Source organism: Octopus sinensis, linkage group LG8, assembly GCF_006345805.1.
Source record: "Octopus sinensis linkage group LG8, ASM634580v1, whole genome shotgun sequence".
Lineage (NCBI taxonomy): Eukaryota > Metazoa > Mollusca > Cephalopoda > Octopoda > Octopodidae > Octopus > Octopus sinensis.
This window is the reverse complement of record NC_043004.1, coordinates 70,692,070-70,716,540: the sequence shown is the minus strand read 5'-3', so window position 1 is coordinate 70,716,540 and position 24,471 is coordinate 70,692,070. Positions and strand designations below refer to the sequence as shown.

Below are 24,471 nucleotides of genomic sequence, written 5' to 3'. Positions count from 1 at the left end.
CCTTCTGTATTATGAGATAATATCCATAGCTGCATTAGCATTCAAAATACACCATTTATAGGTAACTTATTAAAGTCTTTCACTTTGGGCTTTTTTTCTTCTTTTTGGCGGGATTCTGGTTTAAGCACTTCATTTAACTTCTCATAACTTTTTTGGAATTTTCAGAAAATTTTTGTAAATTCATGTTGTATGCATAGGATTATGATAAAATTTTTAAAAAAAATTCTTTTAATGCTTTTCCCCACCTTATAGATCCTAAAATTTCCACTCTGTTTTGAATTTTTTTTATAAATCAAAGTTTAAAATACAGGCAGTCCAAAATTTTTGCTCAAATCCCAGCAATGGACCACCCTTGGGTACACTATCATTCCATAAATGTGTTTATGGGGATTAAAAAACATTAATACATGTCTGAGATGTACATGAAGAATGTTTGAAGGATCTTGGGAATAGGAAGTTCGCTAGCGGTCCCCAGCCGCAAGTATATCCCTGTTGGGAGAACGTCTTGTTTGCCGTAGATTTTCCACAGACGCAAGGACAGGACGGGTTGAAGCCGCCGGTTGCTGGATCAGGCGCTTCTGTTCACCAGGGTGTGGCCCTGATACCGCTGGGTGTCAGAACAATCCACCATGGGTGGCCCTACCAGAAACTGAAGTCTCCGACGGCATAGCTCTGACACTCCCATTTCACCCCATTACCACGATGAGGAGGGGTTGGACTTTAGGGGGGACATGATGAATGAAGCCAGCTCAACTCACCCCGGGTGAATGCTGTCTCAAGACAAGAAGAAGACAAGAATACATGTCTAAGTTACAAAGGAAGGTATCAAATGGTCGTGGGGTGTGCTAAAAATAACAGCAAAATCACCTTGAAATCACAGACTAAAAAATTTTTTTTTCTGCATAATCATATGAATTCTCATGTGTAGAACTCTAATTCACAAACATTTTCTGAATATTGCCAAAAATTTTTTTAAAGTTACAAAAAGTTAAATGGGGATGTTAAACCAGAATTCCATCATTTTTCATTTAATGATGTTTATGATGAGTTTTTCTATTTTTATTTCTTTTATTTATTTCTATCCTTCTGATCAGCACTCTGGGTGATTTTAAAGGTGCTCTAGACCTGTACAAAATTATTGGAAGCGATTTGGATTTCGGTGGTACTTGTGGACTTGCTTTGACATTGTTTAAGGCAGGACAGTTTTATGAGAGCTATCAAGGTAAATATTACATTAAAATGATTCCTAAAACATACTTTGTTTGAAAAGTCAACCTTTATTTATTGAGTCTACAGTGTGTGTGTGTGTGTGTGTTGTAGTAGTAGTAGTAGTATGTGGAATGCACTGTAAGAGTGTGTCATTGCATCCACCAATTGTTGGTGATTCCCTTCTATTCCTGGAAGATGACACTTTTGCCCCACTCTGCTGACAATCCTTCAACTCAAGAGTCTGTTTGGGTAGTGATTGCTAGTGCGAGTTTATGTCTTTCACAGGTTCAATGTCTTTGCTTTCACTTTCCCTCTGTATACATATTATGTGTACACACACACACACACACACTCTCTCTCATGTTTTCTCATTTTATTGAAAATAAAACTGAGAGAGTTTGTCTCTTGGCTCAGGTTTAATGCTACTGCAATCTTCAAGCGAGTACTGTTTTTGTTTGAAGAATGCAGTGGCGTGAAACTCAAGTTGAGAGTTTCAGTTAAAAAAAGAACCTTCCCCTGCTATCCTCTACAACATGTATTGAGCACTCCTGTCTTTTGTCTAACATAAATATGTGTGTGCATCTGTATCTATCCATCCCTCCATCCATCTCTCTCTCTCTCTCTATCTATCTATCTTTCTATCAATCCATCCATCCCTCCCTCTCTCTCTCTCTCCATCCATCCATCCATCCATCCAAATTGAGGGAGTGGAGCAGGTAAAATTCAGACTACATATGTTTCCTAGCTAGCAGATGCTCTCATGCAATAATTACTCAACAAGGGGTACTCTGCTAGCTACACACCAGTCCAAAGATACCTTAATTATATGAAAGCTACATTGTCATTCAGGAATCCCTCTTTTTATGTTCATTTATAATAAAAACAATTTTACATTAATCTCATGGGTTACTCTATATTTTTGCATAGTACAAAATCTATTATTCTTGACAAGAATGTTGTTGGCAGTGACTTCGTAGTTTTGGACAGCTAAGCCATCATCAGACTGGGCAAAACTTCAAAGTCACTATCAACAACATTCTTGTATAAGAACAATAAATATCTATTTATATAGGTATATATATATATATATATATATATATATATATATTATATATATATATTTATATATATATAGTTGAAATTTATAGAAAATCAAAAGATGAATAACAGGTGTATGAACAACAAGCAAGTGTATTAGTTTGATGCTTGGGAAAAATGAAAAAGTCTTTCATGTTTCAAGCCTATGCTTTTCATCAGAAAAGAATCAGAGAAAATAAGCAGAGAGAGAATGTAAAAAACTTGTAGATTTCATTGGTCCAGCATGGCGAATATATATATATCTTTCTCTCTTCAGAGTATGGTAAAGCCCTGCAGATGACCGAAGAGTTTGATTCCCAAGTGATGACTGCTCAAGCAATTGCCTTATTAAACATGGGTAAAATTAACGAAGCTGTCAAACTACTAATGACAGGGTGTGTATTAACTTTTATGAATACTTTTTGCTTGTATTAATTCCATTTGGATTTTAATCTTGGAGTTGCTTTATAAAGCCCATCCACAGATATTGGCTATCAGATACTATATTGAGGGAATGGTGAAAAGTTCCTGGCTTTAAGTGTATTGCAAAATGCCTCGATGGAGGCCTGGCCTTCTGAGTTCTTTTACAGGGCTTAGAAAAACTGAAGGACTACTGCAATAAGTGTGTGAATCTGAGAGGGGAATATGTTGAATAAAATCATAATTAACTGATCCTCCTGTATTTTCTTTCACCCAAAGACAGGAACTTTTCAGTACCCCCCTCGTATACACTGGAAATGAATCACTTTACGATTGATATATCTGAAAATTAGTACAGTTTATGTAAATATCGATTTTGAGTTTTGGCACAAGGACAGCAGTTCTGGGTGAGTGGGTAAGTCAATTGCATTGACCCCAGTGCTCAACTGGTACTTATTTTATCCATCCCGTAAGGATAAAAGGCAAATTGACCTTGGCAGAATTTGAACTCAGAATGTAAAGACGGATGGAATGCCACAGAGCATTTTGCACAGCTTGCTAACGATCCTTCCAGCTCACTGCCTTATTTCATATAAATCATCATCATCATCATCATCGTTTAGCATCCGTTTTCCATGCTAGCATGGGTTGGACGGTTCAACTGGGGTCTGTGAAGCCAGAAGGCTGCATCAGGCTCAGTCAAATCTGGCAGTGTTTCTACGGCTGGATGCCCTTCCTAACGCCAACCACTCCGTGAGTGTAGTGGGTGCTTTTTACGTGCCACCCGCACAGGTGCCAGACAGAGCTGGCAAACGGCCACGAACGGATGGTGCTTTTTATGTGCCACCGGCACGAGGGCCAGGCGAGGCTGGCAACGGACACGAAACGGGGCGGTGCTGGCAACGGTCGCGAAACGGAAGGTTCTCTTACATGCCACCGGCACTGGTAACACATCTGCAATTTCCATTGATCGATTTCGATTCTGATCCTCACTTGCCTCAACAGGTCTTCACAAGTAGAGTTTTGTGTCCCAAGAAGGGAAGGTATGCATACGTAGGCCGGCTCCATCCCATGTAGAAGGCCACGGGTTATGGACTCACTTGTCCTGCCGGTCTTCTCGCGCACAGCACACTTCCAGAGGACTCGGTCTTTAGTCATTTCCTCAGTGAGACCTAAAGTTCGAAGGTCGTGCTCACCACCTCGTCCCAGGTTTCCTGGGTCTGCCTCTTCCACAGGTTCCCTCAACCGCTAGGGTGTGGCACTTTTTCACACAACTATCTTCATCCATTCTCGCCACATGACCATACCAGCGCAAACGTCTCTCTTGCACACCACAACTGATGCTTCTTAGGTTCAGCTTTTCTCTCAAGGTACTTACACTCTGCCGAGTATGAGTACTGACATTACACATCCATCGGAGCATACTGGCTTCATTTCTTGCAAGCTTACGCATATCCTCAGCATTTCAAATTTCGACACAAGGCCAGCAATTTCTTGGGAGAGGTAAAGTTGATTACATCGACCTCAGTACTCATCATCATCATCCTCATCATTTAATGTCTGCTTTCCATGCTGGTATGGTTGGATGGTTTGACTGAAGACTGGCGAACCAGATGGCTGCTCCAGGATCTAATCTGATCTGGCAGAGTTTCTACAGCTGGATGCCCTTCCTTATGCCCAACTCCAAAAGAATGGAAAGCAAAATCAACCTTGGTGGAATTTGAACTCAGAGTGTAAAGACTGACAAAATGTCACTCAGCATTTTGCCTCTTGTGCTAACAATTCTGTCAGCTCCATGCCTTAGCGTCGCCTTACTAGCACTTGTGCTGGTGGCACGTGAAACATTCGAGCAAGGTCGTCACCAGTGCCGCTGGACTGGCTCCTGTGCAGGTGGCACATAAAAAGCACCATTTGTGTGTGGCCATTGCCAGTACCACCAAACTGGCCCTCGTGCCAGTGGTACGTAAAAGCACCCACTACACTCTCGGAGTGGTTGGCATTAGGAAGGGCATCCAGCTGTAGAAACTCTGCCAGATCAGATTGGATTCTGGTTTGCCAGACCTCAGTCAAATCGTCCAACCCATGCTAGCATGGAAAATGGACGTTAAATGATGATGATGATGCTGATGATGAATAACAAAAGAAACAGAGTGGCACTTTACCAGAAGATCATTCTATAAACTTGATGAGTTGATATTTCCCAGTATTGCTTAAATAATATTGGGGGAGGGGGCCAGTCGAGTAGATCGACCCCAGTATGCAACTGGTACTTAATTTATCAATCCCGAAATGATGAAATGCAATGTTGACCTCGGCAGAATTTGATCTCAGAACGTAAAGACAGATGAAATACCACTAAACATTTTGCCTGGCATGCTAATGTTTCTGCCAGCTCGCCACCTTTAAAATAATATTGTTTTCTACTCTAGGCACAAGGCCTGAAATTTTGGGGGAGGGGGCCAGTCAATTAGATCACCTACAGTATGCAACAGGTACTTATTTTATCAATCCTGAAAGGATGAAAGGTAAAGTTGACCTTGGCGTAATTTGAACTCAGAACGTAAAGACAGATGAAATACTGCTAAGCATTTTGCCCGGTGTGCTAATGTTTCTGCCAGCTCGCCACCTTAAATAATTGCTTAAATAATATTGATTCAATGTATTATTTCATATATAATGATATTCCTGCAATAATCTGGTAAAGTGTTGACGAAGCAGTTGTAGAATTAAAATGCGTGTTGTTCAAAATGCTTCCCAACCACATTGTTCTGGCTTCGGTCCCACTGTGTGGTACATTGTGCAAGTGTCTTCTACTATAGCCTCAGGCCAACCAAAGCCTTGTGAGTGGATTGGTAGATGGTAACTAAAAGAAGCCTGTTGTATATGTATATATATATATGTGTGTGTATATATATATATATTATATATATATATATATATATATATATATATATTATATAATATATATATATATATATGTATATGTTTGTGTGTCTATGTTTGTGTCTGTGTTTGTCCCTCCTCAATCACTTGACAACTGATGTAAAATAGTGGTTTGCCAAAAGAGACCGATAGAATAAGTACTAGGCTTACAAAGAATAAGTGCTGGGGTTGATTTGTTTGACTGAAGGCAATGCTCCAGCTTGGCCACAGTCAAATGACTGAGACAAGTAAAAGAATAAAAGAAAAAAATAAAATCCAAACTTCTTTGTGAATTTCTCTAATAATGAACCTTCAATCGTCCCTTTATTCCAGTTCTCAAATGTCTGTGCCCTCGGTGGAAGGCCTCAAGGCTCTTTGTGCTATTGCTTTAATACGAGCTGACCATGTTTTGGCATCGGCTGTGGTCCAGGAACTGGCGAAGATAGAAGATCCTAAAGGAGACCACTTAGCGGACATCACATGGCTCTGTGCTGCTGAATTCTTTGCTAAGGTAAACTTGTGCCATTGGCACATCATATTAGATATATTTGCTGAATCTTGTCTTATCACTTGCCCCCTTCACACTGATCCTTCCATATATATATATATATATATATATATATATATGTGTATATATAGACTTTGGTCTGCTCATTTAGAGCTCTGTTAATGAATGCCATTTTCGATTTGTAATTATAGTTCACCAATTGTATTGCAGGATGAGGTAAAGGCCGGTTGCAATTATATCCGGAGAACTATACAGAAATATCCATGGAAAGCTTCGTTGTGGATATTACTAGCCAAAGCCATCATGTGGTTTGCACCGGAAGACACTCAGATGGCATCCACTTGTGTGTTGTATGCACAGCAACTTGATGAGAGTTTGAATAAGGCAAGTACCATCAGAATGCTTAGATTTTATAGGGAGACTTTGCAAAAGCTTGCTTGTGCCAAGTGCCGCCAAATGAGGACTCCACATGTCAGATGGCTCCAGGGAGCTTCAAGAAGAATGTTTGCATTGTTTCAGGGCCTTCCACTCAATGAATTACTGTGTGCTGCCCTTTCTCACATACACACACACACTCACTCACTGATGGCCTCCACCACTCACTACCAACACCAACACAGCAACTACACCACCACCACCATTGCCGCTTACACTACCACCATCATTACTACTCCCACCACCATTATCATCACCTTATCACCACCATCATCTTACCACCACCACCACCTTTTCACTACCGCCACCTTACCATCACCACCACTACCATTACTACCACCACAACTACTAACAATACCACCAGCACCCCCCCATCACCAACAGCACTACCTCTACCACACACCACCGACACTACCACCAACAGCACAACCACTATCCTTACTGCCACCAACACCAGCACACCACTGACACCACCATCAGCACCATAGCACCAGGGACCACCGCCACCACCATTACTCACCAACACCACCACCATCACTATCACCACCTACCATCTCCACCATTCCCCACCATTACCCACCACCAAGTCCTTGTATATCTTTAGTAATGCTGAATGTTTTAAAAACATTCTTCATACCAGACATACATTTCTCCTGCTGCCCATATTTTTTTGATCCCTTTTATTTTTTATCCCTGCAAGCATTGAACCTGGGGATATCAGTCACATCATTCCCACTAATCTGGGATTGCATTCTTCAAAAGTTATGGCCACTGTCTCTCTTCTCTCTGATTAACTAATGGCAAAAAAAAAAAAGAGTTCATAAAGCGTGTTTACATACACATTTTTTTTGTCTAGCCTTTTTATGTCTCTGTTTCTTACACTTTTTAGTAATGTTATTTGTTTTTACTTTGCTTTGTCTTTAGGATGTGGCCCCTATCTTGGTCCAGAGTCTCCTTGCAGCTGGTTTGCATTGTGCCAGAAATGGGAATCGAAATGGTTTCTCGGTAGCACAGAAGGCTTACCATGTTCACCCAGGTATGTAACATTGTGTTTTATATAACTCATTTTGCCACACCTGTAGCAACAATCTGCATGTGCATAATTATTCAAGAAAGTGTGTTATCATATTTATATATGAAGGGTTGCTGAAAAGCTCCTGGTTCTGGGTGAAAGAAAATACAGGAGGATCAGTTAATTATGATTTTATTTAACATATTCCCCTCTCAGATTCACGCAGTTATTGCAGCAGACCATCAGTTTTTCTAAGCCCTGTAAATGAACTAAGAAGGTTGGGTCTCCAACCAGACCTTTTGCAATACCCTTAAAACCAGGAACTTTTCTGCACCCTCTCACATATATAAGGGAGTGCTGAAAAGTTCCTAGCTTTGGGCAAAACAAAATCCGTTAATTATGATTTCATTCAACATATTCTCCTTTCAAATTCACACACTTACTGCAGCAATCCTGTTTTCCTAAGGCCTGGAAAAGAACTTTGGAAGGTTGCGCCTTCAACCTTTCATGATACCCTTAAAGCCAAGAACTTTTCTGCACACCCTCACACACACACACACACACATGAGTGGGTACTGAAAAGTTCTTGGCTTTGGGTAAAAAAAAATACAAGAGGATCAGTTAATTATGATTTAGTTCAACATATTCCCCTCTCAGATTCACGCAGTTATTGCAGCAGACCATCAGTTTTTCTAAGCCCTGTAAATGAACTAAGAAGGTTGGGTCTCCAACCAGACCTTTTGCAATACCCTTAAAACCAGGAACTTTTCTGCACCCTCTCACATATATAAGGGAGTGCTGAAAAGTTCCTAGCTTTGGGCAAAACAAAATCCGTTAATTATGATTTCATTCAACATATTCTCCTTTCAAATTCACACACTTACTGCAGCAATCCTGTTTTCCTAAGCCCTGGAAAAGAACTTTGGAAGGTTGCGCCTTCAACCTTTCATGATACCCTTAAAGCCAAGAACTTTTCTGCACACCCTCACACACACACACGCACACACACACACACACACACATGAGTGGGTACTGAAAAGTTCTTGGCTTTGGGTAAAAAAAAATACAAGAGGATCAGTTAATTATGATTTAGTTCAACATATTCCCCTCTCAGATTCACACACTTATTGCAGTGGTCTCTCAGTTTTTCTAAGCCCTGAAAAAAGAACTCAGAAGATTGGGCCTCCAACCAGGCCTTTTTCAATACCCTTAAAACTAAGAACTTTTCAGCACTCCCTCATAGATTTGAATGAATATGTGTAGCCGAATGGCTAAGAAAGCTTGCTTTCCAATCATGTGATCTCTGGTTCAGTTTCACTGTGTGGAACCTTGGGCAAGTCTCTTCTGTTACAGCCCCAAGCTGACCAAAGTCTTGTGAGAAGATCTAGGAGACAGTAAACTGAGAAAAGGCCCTGTCTTGACGTCATGGTTCTAAAAGAGCATTGTTTTTATACAAACGATGTTGTTCATTTCCAGTCATCCATGAAAAAGCATGCCTGGCCATGGGAGAAAGATTACCTTCCTTGGAAACAGGTGAGGGTTGGTGACTAAAAGAACATCCGGTTGTAGAAAATCTGTCTCAACAAATTCATGTTTACAGGAGATGTGGATTCGTGTCCTGTGAATAACCTTTGACATTTTCTACCTGGAAGGTTGTTTTTTTTGTAACCCAATACTTACATGCTATTATTTATGGCTTTCTGTATGTATTCTGAGATATACTCTTCCCAAAAAGAATTATATTTGTGTGTATTTATATATATATATAAATAAACATGGTGAACCATTAATCCCAACACATTTTTATCCTGCTCTCCATTTCTTCCCCCTGTTTCCTTTCTGTTGAAGAGCATAGGCTTGAAACATCAAGGATTTTTCTGGGTTTTTTTTTTAGTGTCAAACTAATACATCTGCTTGTTGTCAAACCTGTCTCTGTCTTTTGTTTTCTCTACATTTGAATCATATATACATATATGATTCAACACACACACACACATTGCCTTACTTTGCAGTTGTTATTATTTTTTTATATGTATATATCTCTTTACAGATGATCTCAGTAGCATGCTGAATCTGATCCCAGGCATTCATGCTGGTGCCTTGATCAAACAATGTGTCATCGACAAGGCTCCAGACAACCTTTATTTCACTGAGATGATGTTTCTGGATCATGTACTACTAGAGTTATCAGGTAAGAAATGGATTTTCTCATAATCCCATTGTGGTTTAGCCTCAGTTCCACCCTTAGTCAGAAGCCTTAACACCAATATGTTCTTTCCTTTAAGATAGCAAAATGTAATTTGTGGGATGTTTGGCTGCTATATTTGGCTATATTTATTTTGAGAAATATTTTTCCCGTGAACAGCTAATGTAATTTTCATTATTTCTACAAATATGAAAGATGGTGGTGGTGGTGGGGGGGTTTAGAACTTTGGACATATTTCTACCTTATTATGACCTCATTAGTGAAGCACAACTACACTATATATACTGATATATTTATTGTGACCAATATTTTCTTTTTATGAACACCAAATTTTGATTATTTCTACAAATATGGAAGATGAATGACAACTTTGGACATGTTTCCACCTTATTGTGATCTTGTCAGCAAAGCATAGACTTTACTACACTCTCAGCCTTAATGGCTAAATACTCAATAAGTGAATAATAGTTTACATCAGATGATGACTGAAAATAGGATTGGTTAGAGAAAACAGTATCTCATGAAATTAGACAGCCGTGAATCCAACATTTATTATGCAATCTTCCTAAGACAGCGAATCACAAGAATCATTAAAGTGTGAAATAAAATCATCATCATCGTCATCATTATCACCATTTAATGTCTGTTTTTCATGCTGGCATGGATTGGACGGTTTGACAGGAGCTCACTAGGCAGATATTTTGTGGTACCCATTTTGGCTCTATATGCCCTAAGTTGACATCCACCTTAAAAAAATGCATTCTTTAGGAACCGGCAATAAATGGCGGATAGCCTTGAGACATCCTTTGGCAAGTGTCCATGTATTTCTAGTTTATCACTCAGAACAGCAGCAGGAAGGAATACAATAGGACTCTCTCTCTCTCTCTCTCTCTCTCTCTCTATATATATATATATATATATATATATATATATATCATCATCATCATCATCGTTTAGCATCCGCTTTCCATGATAGCATGGGTTGGACGGTTCAACTGGGGTCTGGGAAGCCAGAAGGCTGCACCAGGCCCAGTCTGTTCTGGCCTGGTTTCTATGGCTGGATGCCCTTCCTAACGCCAACCACTCCATCAGTGTAGTGGGTGCTTTTTACGTGCCACCGGCACAGGTGCCAGACAAGTCTGGCAAATAGCCACGGTCGGATGGTGCTTTTTATGTGCCACCGGCACTGGTATCACAGCTACAATTTCCATTGATCGATATATATATATATATATATAAATAATAGAAATATGTTACAAAAAGAAAATAGAAACTACACGGGGGAAAGTAAGAAGAAAAATAAGCGAAAATGCACATTGGAAATCAAAAAAAGTAAAGGCTTTTTATGAAAAGTAATGAAAGATATATATAATTAGATGTGAATTATTGTGAATTGTTAACTAGATTTAAAAGCATACCGGTTTCGTAAATTACTAATCATTGCTTTGAATGCACACCGATTAATGTACGGTTAATGAACATATATATATATATATATATATATATATATATATATTTTCAATGGGAGATGATGATGATAACAGTGGTGTTGTTGGTGATGGTGGTACTGCTACTGATGACAATGATTGTATTGATGATGATGATGGTAAGAAAAACAGTGATTGCTGTGGTGGTGCGGACGACAATGAGTGTTGTTGTTGATGATGATGACGATGGTGGTGATAGTGATGATGATGATGATAGTGGTGGTGGTGATGGTGCTGCTGCTGTTGATGACAATAATGGTGACAAAGATGGTGGTGATGAAGAAAGGTGGTGAGCTGGCAGAAACGTTAGCACGCCGAGCGAAATGCTTTGTGGTATTTTGTCCGACACTGCATTCTGAGTTCAAATTCTGCCGAGGTCAACTTTGCCTTTCATCCTTTTGGGGTTGATAAATTAAGTACCAGTTTCACACTGGGGTTGATGTAATCAACTTAATCTGTTTGTCTGTCCTTGTTTGTCCCCTCTATGTTTAGCCCCTTGTGGGCAATAAAGAAATAAGAAATAAGAAACAGAGTGCTAATAATAATAATAATAATAAAAATGTTAATAAAAATAATAATGGTCTTCTTGTTTTTGTTGTCTTCTTTACTCTACAGATCAGATCAGTGTCAGTGTTCAGCAATGGATGTGGAAGCTGAGATGCTGGTGTGCCATGAACATCTTCACATCTCTCGAAGAACTACAGATAGTGTGGAAACAGGTGAGCTCAATTTCACTTCTCACATTTTCCTGTAGACATGTATAGTTGTTTATTTTTTTATATGTTTTGTTTTATTCACTTTTGTCTTATTTGGTGAACAAAAATACCTGGCAAATTATATATTTCTGTTTTTTTCCCTTCTTTGTTTTCTTTTGTTCAGATGTTGGAAAGTTCGTGTTTTAAAGAAGAGAAAAACTTCAACACCCTGGCATATATCCGTACATTAGAAGGGGTGAAATTGTGCGATGTTGATATTGTGAAAGAAGGTGTCGTACAAGCTGGTGGACTGCTTTCATTTTGGCAGGTATGTCTCTTCTGCTTTCTTCATCTGTTATCTTATCTCCTCCTACTCCTCCTCTTCCTTCTCCTCATCATCATCATCATCATCACCACCACCAATACCACCACCACCACCCTCCTCCTCACTCCCTCCCTCCCCACTACAATGGCAGGCAGCTGGCAGAATTGTTAGCATGCTGAGCAAAATGCTTAGCGGCATTCATCTGACTTTACATTCTGGGTTCGAATTCTGACGAGGTTGACTTTGCCTTTCACCCTTTTGGGGGCGATAAATTAAGTACCAGTCAAGTACGGAGGTGGGGTGTCAATATGTTTGACTATCCCCCTCCCCTCAAATTTCAGGGCTTGTACCTAGAAAGGATTATTATTATTATTATTATTATTATTACTGCACTTTTCTTTACTCAGCATCCATCTTCATTCTCTCTACTAACTACAAGGTATATAAACAATTCTATACACTACACATCACATAATACTGTTTATATACTGTACAGTGTTATATCTTCCAAATACTATATATACTAAATTAAAATGGACCTTAGAATTTTCAACCATGAGTTTTTACATCATTTACATTTGACGGATATTTGTCCTCATCCCGTTTGTTGTTAACACAAGATTATCATCATCGTGATCGTTTAACGTCCGTTTTCCATGCTAGCATGGGTTGGACGGTTCAACTGGGGTCTGGGAAGCCAGGAGGCTGCACCAGGCCCAATCTGATCTGGCAGTGTTTCTACAGCTGGATGCCCTTCCTAATGCTAACCACTCTGCGAGTGTAGTGGGTGCTTTTTACGCGCCACCGGCACAGGGGCCAGAGGAGGCTGGCAACGGCCACGATCAGTTGGTGCTGAGGACAAATATCTGTCAAATGTAAATAATGTAAATAATGTACATAATTCCTCATCTCTAAGATATAGAACTGCATGAGTTTTTTGTTGTTCAATCAACTGAACTACATAACCATTGAATTTGCATGTAAGTGGCTGAGTATTCCACAGACATGCGCACCCTTAATGTAATTTTGAAAAGGAGTCAGATTGACACAGTGTACAACAAAGCAGTACTTTTGAATTCTAGATCCAGATCATCAATTGATGGTCTCGATTCTACAATTCTTCTATATACAGCATGCTGAATGATATCATTTAATGTATGGCATAGTATATTATATCTTCTGTATACAACATATTCTTTTCTACTCTCGTGTACAAGGCCCAAAATTTTTTTGGGAGGCGAGGGGTAGTGGATTAGATTGACCTCAGTATACAACTGGTAATTAGACGAAAAGGCGGCGAGCTGGCAGAAACGTTAGCACGCCGGATGAAATGCTTAGCGGTATTTCGTCTGTCGTTACGTTGTGAGTTCAAATTCCGCCGAGGTTGACTTTGCCTTTCATCCTTTCGGGGTCAATAAATTAAGTACCAGTTCCGCACTGGGGTCGATGTAATCGACTTAGTCCCTTTTTCTGTCCGTGTTTGTCCCCTCTATGTTTAGCCCCTTGTGGGTAATAAAGAAATAGGTACTTAGACGAAATACCACTAAGTATTTCACCCAGTGTGCTAACGTTTCTGCCAGTTCACCTGTATACAACATATTGAACATCATTTTATGTTCTTCATAGCACTGTGTTGTATCTTCTATATACAACACACTGGATAATATCATTTTATTTACTCTGCAACAGAATGTCTTATATCTTTTGTGTCTGACACAGTGTTGTTGTATAGGGACACTTTTTTGGTTTGAGTCAGTGTTTCTGCCTTTCTTAAATCAAATCAACAGATATATTTTTGTTTTTTTGTTCTTTTTGTTCGCCAGATTTTGGAGGAAGTTAGCATTAAAGAAGGTCTCCTTGAAGATGCAGAATTTATTGCAGGTCAATGTGTTAACTTAGCACAATCTGAAAGGTATGGTTATCCTCTCTCACTTTACATATGTGTGTGTGTGTGTGTGTGAACGCATGTGTGCATGCATGTGTGTGTATGCATGCTTATGTGTGTGGGTGTGTATTCTATCCACAGTACTTACTTTGCAGACTTTGCATATTTAATTGGCTGATTTAGTTGAATGAACCGAACTCATGTACTTTACAGGAACTTTACCCGTAGACTGTTCTGATGATGTCAGTAACATTTGATGCTGTTAATGAGTTGCAAGTTGAGGGCTGAGAATTTTAGTGAGCTTGACTTTGCTATGTATTGTGGTGGCTGTAAGGGAGAAAGAAGAGAAGAAACCGCATTTCTCATAAAATACTGTCTGACCAGAGTCTTGATCCAGATACTTCCCACAGACTGGACACCACTAAACACATTTAAGTGCCAGGGTCACAGTTTAAGTCAACCACTTAAGAACAGATACAGCTGAATCCATCTCACAGGCTCCTGTACTAGTCTAACCTGACTTCACCCACAAAGCTTGCTTTGACCTGGAGTTAAACTAGATGTCATTTTCCCTGAGTGCCATGCTGTGATATTGAATCAAATAATCTGGAACCAGGTGGTTATGAAGTGGACTTTTTAACAACAACATGGCCCTCCCTGAAAGGCCTTACCATAGCCAGTGAGGTAAATCCAAAGTGTGGTTACTAATAAAACATTATTATTAGGCGCAAAAGTGGCTGTGTGGTAAGTAGCTTGCTTACCAACCACATGGTTCTGGGTTCAGTCCCACTGCATGGCACCTTGGACAAGTGTCTTCTACTATAGCCTCAGGCTGAACAAAGCCTTGTGAGTGGATTTGGTAGACGGAAACTGAAAGAAGCCTGTCGTATATATGTATATGTGTGTGTGTGTGTGTGTGTGTGTGTGTTTGTATCTGTGTTTCTCCCCCCAACATTGCTTGACAACCGATGGTGGTGTGTTTATGTCCCTATAAATTAGCGGTTTGGCAAAAGAGACAGATAGAATAGGTACTAGGCTTCCTAAGAATAAGTCCTGGGGTCAATTTGCTTGACTAAAGGCGGTGCTCTAGCGTTGCCGCAGTCGAATGACTGAAACAAGTAAAAGAGTATTGTTATTCCTTACATCTTACAGATGCAAGGATGGCTGTGTGGTTAAGAAGTTTGCTTCCGATCCACATTGTTTCAGGTTCAGTTTTATTGTGTGATATCAGAGACAAGTACTTTCTAATATAGCACCAGGCCAGCCAAAGCTTTGTGAGTGGATTTGGTAGATGGAAACTGAAAGAAGCCTGCATAACTACTGTTCTCACCTGAGAGCAATATCAGCACATATTACATCCCATTCCCTTCCAAATGGTCCTCATCCCACTGAAATACTTCCATTCCTCATCATCCCTGCCCACACAATTTTTTCAGTCGATCACCTCCCTTTTGTGCCTTCAACCACTGCTCTTTCTCTCTCTCTCTCTTCTATACCCCATTCTAAACATCTTTTTTATTTGCTATCCTTCTCCATGCCCTCCCATTATCTACCATCATGACCCACCTACTGTAGCCCCTTATGTATCCCTGTTTCTCCCTCTCCACAGCTTTTAAATGAGATACATGATCTCTCAAAGGAGTGATGAACAGGAAATGGACCTGATTCATGCTGATATTGTAGGGTTAGGTTGCTTTAATGCCCTATCACCCCCTACCTCTTATCTCCTTCAGCCATATATATCCCCTACAACAAGACACCTGTGCTTGTTCCTCTATCCTACTTTAACCTTTCAACACCTGGCATACAGCCACTCACCTCTACCTTCCCCTCCCAAATACTCCCTCTTAGTAGTGGGAGCTTTTCCCTTTTCCATTTTTCTCTGTCCTTTTTTTGTCTTGCAAATTAGTGCTGGTGGAATGAGAAAAGCGCCTTAAGTACTCTCTGTAAAGTGGTTGGTGTTAGGAAGGGCATCTAGCTGTAGAAATTGTGCTAAAGCCGACATCAGAGTTCAACATAGGTCTGCAGGTCACTGGTTCCCAATCAAACTGTCCTACCCGTGTCAACATAGGAAGTAGATGTTAAATGATGGTGATGATGATATATACGTGTGTTTGTGTGTCTTTGTTTTCACATTGCGTGATAATTGTGTCTTTGTCATAGAAGCAGTGTCATTCCCTTCCAGTATTCTGTATAAATATGTCTAGCCATAGGAAATAGTACTTGCTTGGAAATAAGTGAGGGCTGACGACAGGAAGAACGTAAGACTGTAGAAAATCTGCTTCAGCAAACTGCATCTAACCCATGCAAGCATGGACAAATGGAAGTTAATACAATTATAATGACAATGATTGACAACCAGAAGTTTCTCATATTATATCATACTAGCAGTATCGCCCGGCGTTGCTCGGGTTGGTAAGGGAAATAACTATATAAGCATTTTTAGAGATGTAAAGTATAATAGCCATCTCAATATGGCTAACCACAAAGGTGGGTGTTACTGTAGCTTTTTACGTTCTGAGATTTAATAATAAATTTTTAGAGAGTTACTTCCCTTATATATGCCAAAAATGCATTAAAAATGGGAAAAAATGATGGTAAATTCTTTTTAAAATCGTAGACTCATCGTAGACGCGCGCTAATACCCAGAAGGGCTCGGTATGAATCACGACTATAAGATACCCGGTTTTGGTTGAACTACACTGCAAAATGTGGGAGTAGTTAGGAATCTAAATCGTAGGAGACAGACAGCACACAACCTCACTTTTATATATAAAGATATCTCATATATTTCTCATATTATATCATATTTCTCATATTATATCATGCAAATTTTTTTTTTGTACCTATTTTCAGTGCAAGAGAAGGTCGACTTCTTCCGATGATCAGGTTGGCTATGTACAGCTTCAAACGACTCATGGTAAGTTACTGTCATCTACATTGATATCTGAGTTACATCTGCATTGTAGCAGGTTGCACTCATGCAGCACATGTACACACACACACACATACATGGTCAAACACACACAAACACATATATATGTTCTCATGAATGCAAACACGCATGAAGCAATAAAGTCTCTATGTTTTTGTTCAGTTTACTAGAAATAGCAGCCAAATCTCCCTACTGTCCTTAAAAATGGAACGACACATTAGATAATGTTGTCTTTGATACACTGTGCTTGACAAAGTAAAAAGATTGGATAGGCAAGCCTGAAAAGCCCTTCATCATAGGTTAGCCTGATCAGGACTGACCTGGGACTTAATAACTACAGTTTACAAATGCATGTATATATACTCACTATCTATGTAGTGTTTTAAAAATTCACACAAAAACACACTCCTCTATTCACACCAAATGCACTAGTATATACTAATATACACCAATAAACTAGTGTATAATGTAGTGCACAATAGTTGTGTATAATCACCATCCAATACATGCTAGCATGGAAAAACAGACTTTAACCCTTTAGCATTTAAGCTGGCCATATCCGGCCAAAATATTTTGTTTGTTTTATGTTCAAATCAGCCGGTTTCAGCTTTTCACACCTACCCTACAATGTTGGTCTGAAAATAAGCAATCACATCATGGAAATGTCAAGGCTACAAGATAATGCAGGATAAATTTGAAACAATGTGAATAAATATTGTTATCTGAATGCTTAAAAGCTTAACTGTTGATGATGATAATGATGATGATGTTATTCACGTAAACACACTAAAGTACTCATAAAGGCGCAGGAGTGGCTGTGTGGTAAGTAGCTTGCTAACCAACCACATGGTTCCGGGTTCAGTCCCACTGCGTGGCACCTTGGGCAAGTGTCTTCTGCTATACACCCCGGGCCGACCAATGCCTTGTGAGTGGATTTGGTAGACGGAAACTGAAAGAAGCCTGTCATATATATGTATATATATATAAGTGTCTGTGTTTGTCCCCCTAGCATTGCTTCACAACCGATGCTGGTGTGTTTACGTCCCCGTCACTTAGCGGTTCGGCAAAAGAGACCGATAGAACAAGTACTGGGCTTACAAAAGAATAAGTTTCGGGGTCGATTTGCTCGACTAAAGGCGGTGCTCCAGCATGGCCGCAGTCAAATGACTGAAACAAGTAAAAGAGTAAAAAGAGAGTATATAAATGCACTAATATATATTCACATAAACACATTAAACACACTAATGTATTCTCATAAATGCATTATTGCATTCAAATAAACACATATTCATGTATCTATCTTCTAAGCAGCAAAGCAAAAGAAAAAAAAGATCATTAATGCTGCTAGCTCGTTTATACATGTGGGAAAATCCTTTATGATCGCAGCTTGTTACCATTCACAAAGCTGTTACCATTGCATGTTCAACTTTCCCAACACACACAGGGCTGTCCCCAAAATTTCAATTAACTGATCTTATTAGAGTTATCTCCCATTTCTCTATATTGACCATAAGCATTATAGATTTAACATCACAGCTTTAATTATCAACCCTTAAAATACTTTCATGTTTTACATGTTTCCTGTTTCCCACTGTAGAAAGACCTGACATGTGGCTACAGTTTGTCCATGTTTGAGGAAGCTGTGAAAGAAGTGTTGGAACTCGATCCGTTGTGTACAACGGCTAACCTCATGTATGGTATTGTCGAAGCCCTGAAGAACAAGGACTCCAAGTAAGTACCTTTTTTTTATATTTTGTGCCAGTACCATGTGAAATGTGCTTGTTCTGAGGATGCATAAATGCACACGTCTGTGGCACGTGAAAACCACCCAGTACACCCCTGTAAAGTGGTTGGCATTAGGAAGGACATCCAGCCATAGAAACCAAACCAAAATAGATAAGTGGAGTCTGGCCGGCTTCCCATCTGGACAGCTTCCTGTCTGGCCAGTTTCCCTGTCTGGCCAGTTTCCCTGTCTGGCCAGCTCCTGTCAAACCATCCAACCCATGCCAGTATGGAAAACAAAATGTGAAACAGAGATGATGATGAGGCGATTGGGCATGGCCAATTGGATGCTGATGATTTGACATGTCTGACATTCAACCTGTTTTGATGGAAGTACTTTTTGGTACAGGGGGGCAAATGCACACACACACACACACACGAGAAATATACAGTGTGAGAGACATATTCATTCAGACATAACTAGATGCTTATACACATGAACAAAGAAAGAGAGAGAGAGAGAGAGAGAGAGAGAGAATGAGACGAAGGGACATTAAAGCAAGGCTACAAATTTGCTTTGGGGACAATGTGTTATAACTGATTAATATTCATCGGGTACTTTTTTTATCTTAGAAAAGATAGAGTCATGGCTGTGTGGTTAACAGTTTTGCTTTGCAGCCTTGTGGTTTCCAGTTTGATTCCACTCCACAGCACTTTGGGCAAGGATTTGGTACATGGAATCTGATTGAAGCCCATCATGTGTATGTGTGTGGGTGCTTGTTCATGTCCCTTTGTCTTGACATTACACTAATTGTAAACAAACAATACTTATACAAGTCGTGTTGTCCATCTACGCTTTTCCATTTAAAATACGTCTGGCTTTTGGTTCTGTTTTTGTTTGAAAGACTAACACAAACATTGATTTCAAATATAGGCACAAGACCAGTAATTTTGAGACGGGGCTAGTTGATTCCATCGACCCCAGTTCTCAGCTGGTACTTATTTTATTGACCTTGAAAGGATGAAAGGCAAAGTCAACCTTGATGGAATTTGAACCCAGAATATAACCGTCGATGCTGCTAAGCATTTTGCCTGGCTAACAATTCTGTCAGCTTGCCACTTTATCTAACACAAATATTGATTTCAAATATTGGCAGAAGACCAGCAGTTTCAGGGAATGGCGCTAGTCAATCACATCGACCCCAGTTTTCAGCTGGTACTTTATCAACCCTGAAAGGCTGAAAGATAAAGTCAACCTCAACGGAATTTGATCTCAGAACATAAACGTGGATGAAATGCTGCCAAGCATTTTGCTTGCCATTTTGAAGGCGGCGAGCTGGTAGAAATGTTAGCATACCAGGTGAAATGCTTAGTAGTATTTCGTTTGCTGCTACATTCTGAGTTCAAATTCTGCCAAGGTCGACTTTGCCTTTCATCCTTTTGGGGTTGATTAAATAAGTACCAGTTACGCACTGAGGTCGATGTAATTGACTTAATCCCTTTGTCTGTCCTTGTTTGCCCCTCTATGTTTAGCCCCTTGTGGGCAATAAAGAAATAAGCATTTTGCCTGTGATGCTAATGATTCTACTTGCTTGCCATATGGAAAATCTCCCTCCATGAATTTAGTCTGACCCCTGCAAGCATAGTAAAGTGGATGTTAAACAATGATGAGGAGGAGGATGATGGTGCTGTTGATGTTGATGTTGCTGTTGTCTATTCTTCTCTTCCTTGTCCTTTATTACAGAGCAGCTCCTGATTTCCTGAAACAAGTGATCAATGATGATAAAATCACTGGAGGGTTGTCCTTTGCTGCATCTCTTGGCCGTCAGCATCTCTTGAAGCTCATCCACAAGAAAAACAACTCGGATTCTGAAATAAAGGTATGTGTAATATGAACTAAAGAAACCCTCTGTATGTATGTGTGTATGTGTGTGTGTGTGTGTGTGTGTGTGTGTGTGTGTGTGTGTGTGTGGTATTGTGTTTGCATGTGTGTATGTTGCACATTGTGTGGTGTGTATGTGCATGTATGTATAATTCTTTATGGGGGTCTATATGTCTCTGCATGTATTCATGTGTATATCATTGCATACATTCATGTGTGCATGTGTATGTATGTATGTATATGAAGGGCATCCAGCCGTAGAAACATTGCCAGATCAGACTGGACCTGGTGCAGCCTTCTGGCTTCCCAGACCCCAGTTGCACCGTCCAACCCATGCCAGCATGGAAAGCGGACGCTAAACGATGATGATGATATATATATATATATATATATATATATATATATATATATAAAGTAGCAAACTGAGGAAAACAAATCCTTCAAAGAGGTGTGTTAAACACCCAATTCACTGGTACATCAGTAGGATACCATATAAATATTGGCATAATTCAATTATAAAGATAGATTACATATAGAGATATGCTATTGACAATCCAATAATTCATTTTTATTACAATATGACATTAAATACTATGAATATAACATAACATGATATTATATAACATAAATAATTATAAAAACCATAAAAGGTTTCGACTTATATATATTTTTTCTGATATACTTAATCACAGTTCCATTATATATAAAGTCACTTCAGCTTCAAGAGTTTTGTGTATTGGAACTTATCAAATGTATGAATCTCTTGGACCTTGAGTCACTCTGTTAATTCTGCTAAATATTAATAAAAATATTCTACTTGTGAAGACCTGTTGAGGCAAGTTAGAATCAGAATCAGAATCGAAATGGATCAATGGAAATTGCAGCTGAGTTACCAGTGCCGGTGGCATGTAAGAGAACCATCCGAATGTGGCCGTTGCCAGCGCCGCCCCGACTGGCCTCGTGCCGGTGGCACGTAAAAAGCACCATCCGTTCGTGGCCGTTGCCAGCGTCGCCTGGCCCCCGTGCCGGTGGCACATAAAAAGCACCATCCGACCGTGGCCGTTTGCCAGCCCCATCTGGTAACTGTGCCAGTGGCATGTAAAAAGCACCCACTACACTCATGGAGTGGTTGGCGTTAGGAAGGGCATCCAGCTGTAGAAACATTGCCAGATCAAACTGAACCTGGTGCAGCCTTCTGGCTTCCCAGACCCCAGTTGAACCGTCCAACCCATGCTAGCATGGTAAGCAGATGCTAAACGATGATGATGATGATGATGATATATATACTCATGTTTTTTTTGGTTCTATTTTTTCTGTTTGCATCAACATACTTGTATATATATATATATATATATATATATATATATAATTTCAACAATTGAGGGCGAAATTAATTAATTATTAATCAATTTCACCAAGTGTTCAGTATGCAAAGGGACCATTCAAGGCGAATTCAAATTATTACATTATATAAAAGGGCTTAGTAAAATAAATTACTTTGCCGCATACTGAACTCATTAGAATAGCAGCCAAAAAACTTTTTTAAGGCTATTTCTAATACTTAAAGAAAATCTCTCTCATATATAGTGTTTGCATAATTTAACTCACAAAAGTTTGGGGGTAATGACATCGAAAAATCAAATGCTAAGGTTATTCGAGAACGTACGTTTCAAGATTAGTCAAAACAACGGTCTGCAGACGACTTTGGAATCTCCTGCAAATCTTCTGGACAGTCTCCTTGTTTAAGTTAGTGAATGCTGCCATAATCCTTGCCTTCAGTTCATCTTTGGTGTTACAAGGAGATTGAGATAGAAATGTTGTTTTGACTAATCTTGAAACGTACGTTCTCGAATACCTTAGCATTTGATTTTTCGATGTCATTACCCCCAAACTTTTGTGAGTTAAATTATGCAAACACTATATATGAGAGAGATTTTCTTTAAGTATTAGAAATAGCCTTAAAAAAGTTTTTTGGCTGCTATTTCTAATGAGTTCAGTATGCGGCAAAGTAATTTATTTTACTAAGCCCTTTTATATAATATATATATATATATATATATATATATATGCACACAGAGTACGGTAAATACATTGTCATCTAAATCACGCAGAAATGAAAATAACACTGGCATCTCATTTTAACAGATATATTTACTAAAATTACATAAAATATCTTGAAATACTAAAGAGTAAATTGATTCTATAAAATCGCCATTGGCTTCAACCACGGCCTGCAGACGACTTTGGAATCTCCTGCAAATCTTCTGGACAGTCTCCTTGTTTAAGTTAGTGAATGCTGCCATAATCCTTGCCTTCAGTTCATCTTGGTGTTACAAGGAGATTGAGATAGAAATGTTGTTTTGACTAATCTTGAAACGTACGTTCTCGAATAACCTTAGCATTTGATTTTTCGATGTCATTACCCCCAAACTTTTGTGAGTTAAATTATGCAAACACTATATATGAGAGAGATTTTCTTTAAGTATTAGAAATAGCCTTAAAAAAGTTTTTTGGCTGCTATTTCTAATGAGTTCAGTATGCGGCAAAGTAATTTATTTTACTAAGCCCTTTTATATAATATATATATATATATATATATATATATGCACACAGAGTACGGTAATACATTGTCATCTAAATCACGCAGAAATGAAAATAACACTGGCATCTCATTTTAACAGATATATTTACTAAAATTACATAAAAATATCTTGAAATACTAAAGAGTAAATTGATTCTATAAAATCGCCATTGGCTTCAACCACGGCCTGCAGACGACTTTGGAATCTCCTGCAAATCTTCTGGACAGTCTCCTTGTTTAAGTTAGTGAATGCTGCCATAATCCTTGCCTTCAGTTCATCTTTGGTGTTACAAGGAGATTGAGATTTGTTGATCTCTCGCCCAACTGCACCCCACACATAAAAATCAAGGGGTTGCAGTCTGGGGAGTTAGGTGAACAGATGTTAGGAGTGATGGTGGTCACAGAAATTGTTATTTGTTTATAAAATGTCTAATCTGTTTTTCTCTTCTTCTCTGTATTTTCAGTGCTTGCTGGCAGACGCTCATCTTTACAATGATACCCGTACTATTGGAGTGTTTAAGACATTGTCTGTCAAATAAGGAAGGATTTACTTTGAAAGACATTCACTTCTCAATGATTCTGTGCTTTGGAACATCCCTCCCCCCACAAAAAAAAAGACTGTGGAAACAGATGAAGTAAAAAAACAACAAAATGGAACAAAAAAACAAACAAAACAACAAAAAAACTTTCCTGCTGCAAAAAATGACACAAAAATGAGAGATTAATTTGTTATTAACTAAATTTCTCTTCGTATTTTTTAAATATGTGAGTGTATGTGTGTGAGTGTGTATGTGTGTGTGTGTGTGTGTGTGTTTGGGTGGGTGTGCACATATATGTGTATGTACACACACACACACACATATATACACACACACACGTGTATAAACACAAGCATATGCACACATAAATTATAAATAAATTTTAATCTAATCCTGAATTGTCAGGTTCAAACCCCAACCCTGTTACCCCGAAAGTCTTGTCAATTATTTGATTTTTTTCTGTGCTGTTGTGGGTTCAGGCATAATTCTGACATTAACAACGTTTTTATTTTTCTTATTTTTGGAGCGTTTGTACATGTGTGTGTGAGTGTGTGTGTGTGTGTTTGCTGTGTGGCATTTTCAGCAAATGTCTGTGTGCATGTGTGTGTTTTTTCTCATTACTTCAGGTAGA

At 39.1% G+C, this 24,471-nt stretch overlaps 1 protein-coding gene across 1 annotated transcript in view; it reads left to right on the top strand.

The window, feature by feature from the left end:
* The window catches only part of LOC115214955 (tetratricopeptide repeat protein 37), a 95,505-nt gene extending 71,510 nt beyond the window's left edge, over positions 1-23,995 (top strand). Inside the window, exons 33-45 of the mRNA XM_029784049.2 lie at positions 1,095-1,222; positions 2,564-2,681; positions 5,962-6,139; positions 6,347-6,520; positions 7,496-7,607; positions 9,634-9,774; positions 11,892-11,995; positions 12,156-12,299; positions 14,120-14,208; positions 17,038-17,101; positions 18,714-18,847; positions 20,583-20,718; positions 23,766-23,995. Of these exons, the coding sequence (XP_029639909.1) occupies positions 1,095-1,222; positions 2,564-2,681; positions 5,962-6,139; positions 6,347-6,520; positions 7,496-7,607; positions 9,634-9,774; positions 11,892-11,995; positions 12,156-12,299; positions 14,120-14,208; positions 17,038-17,101; positions 18,714-18,847; positions 20,583-20,718; positions 23,766-23,840 (1,597 nt within the window). The 3' untranslated portion in view covers positions 23,841-23,995. The remainder of the gene's footprint in view (positions 1-1,094; positions 1,223-2,563; positions 2,682-5,961; positions 6,140-6,346; positions 6,521-7,495; positions 7,608-9,633; positions 9,775-11,891; positions 11,996-12,155; positions 12,300-14,119; positions 14,209-17,037; positions 17,102-18,713; positions 18,848-20,582; positions 20,719-23,765) is intronic.
* The last annotated feature ends 476 nt before the right edge of the window (positions 23,996-24,471 follow it).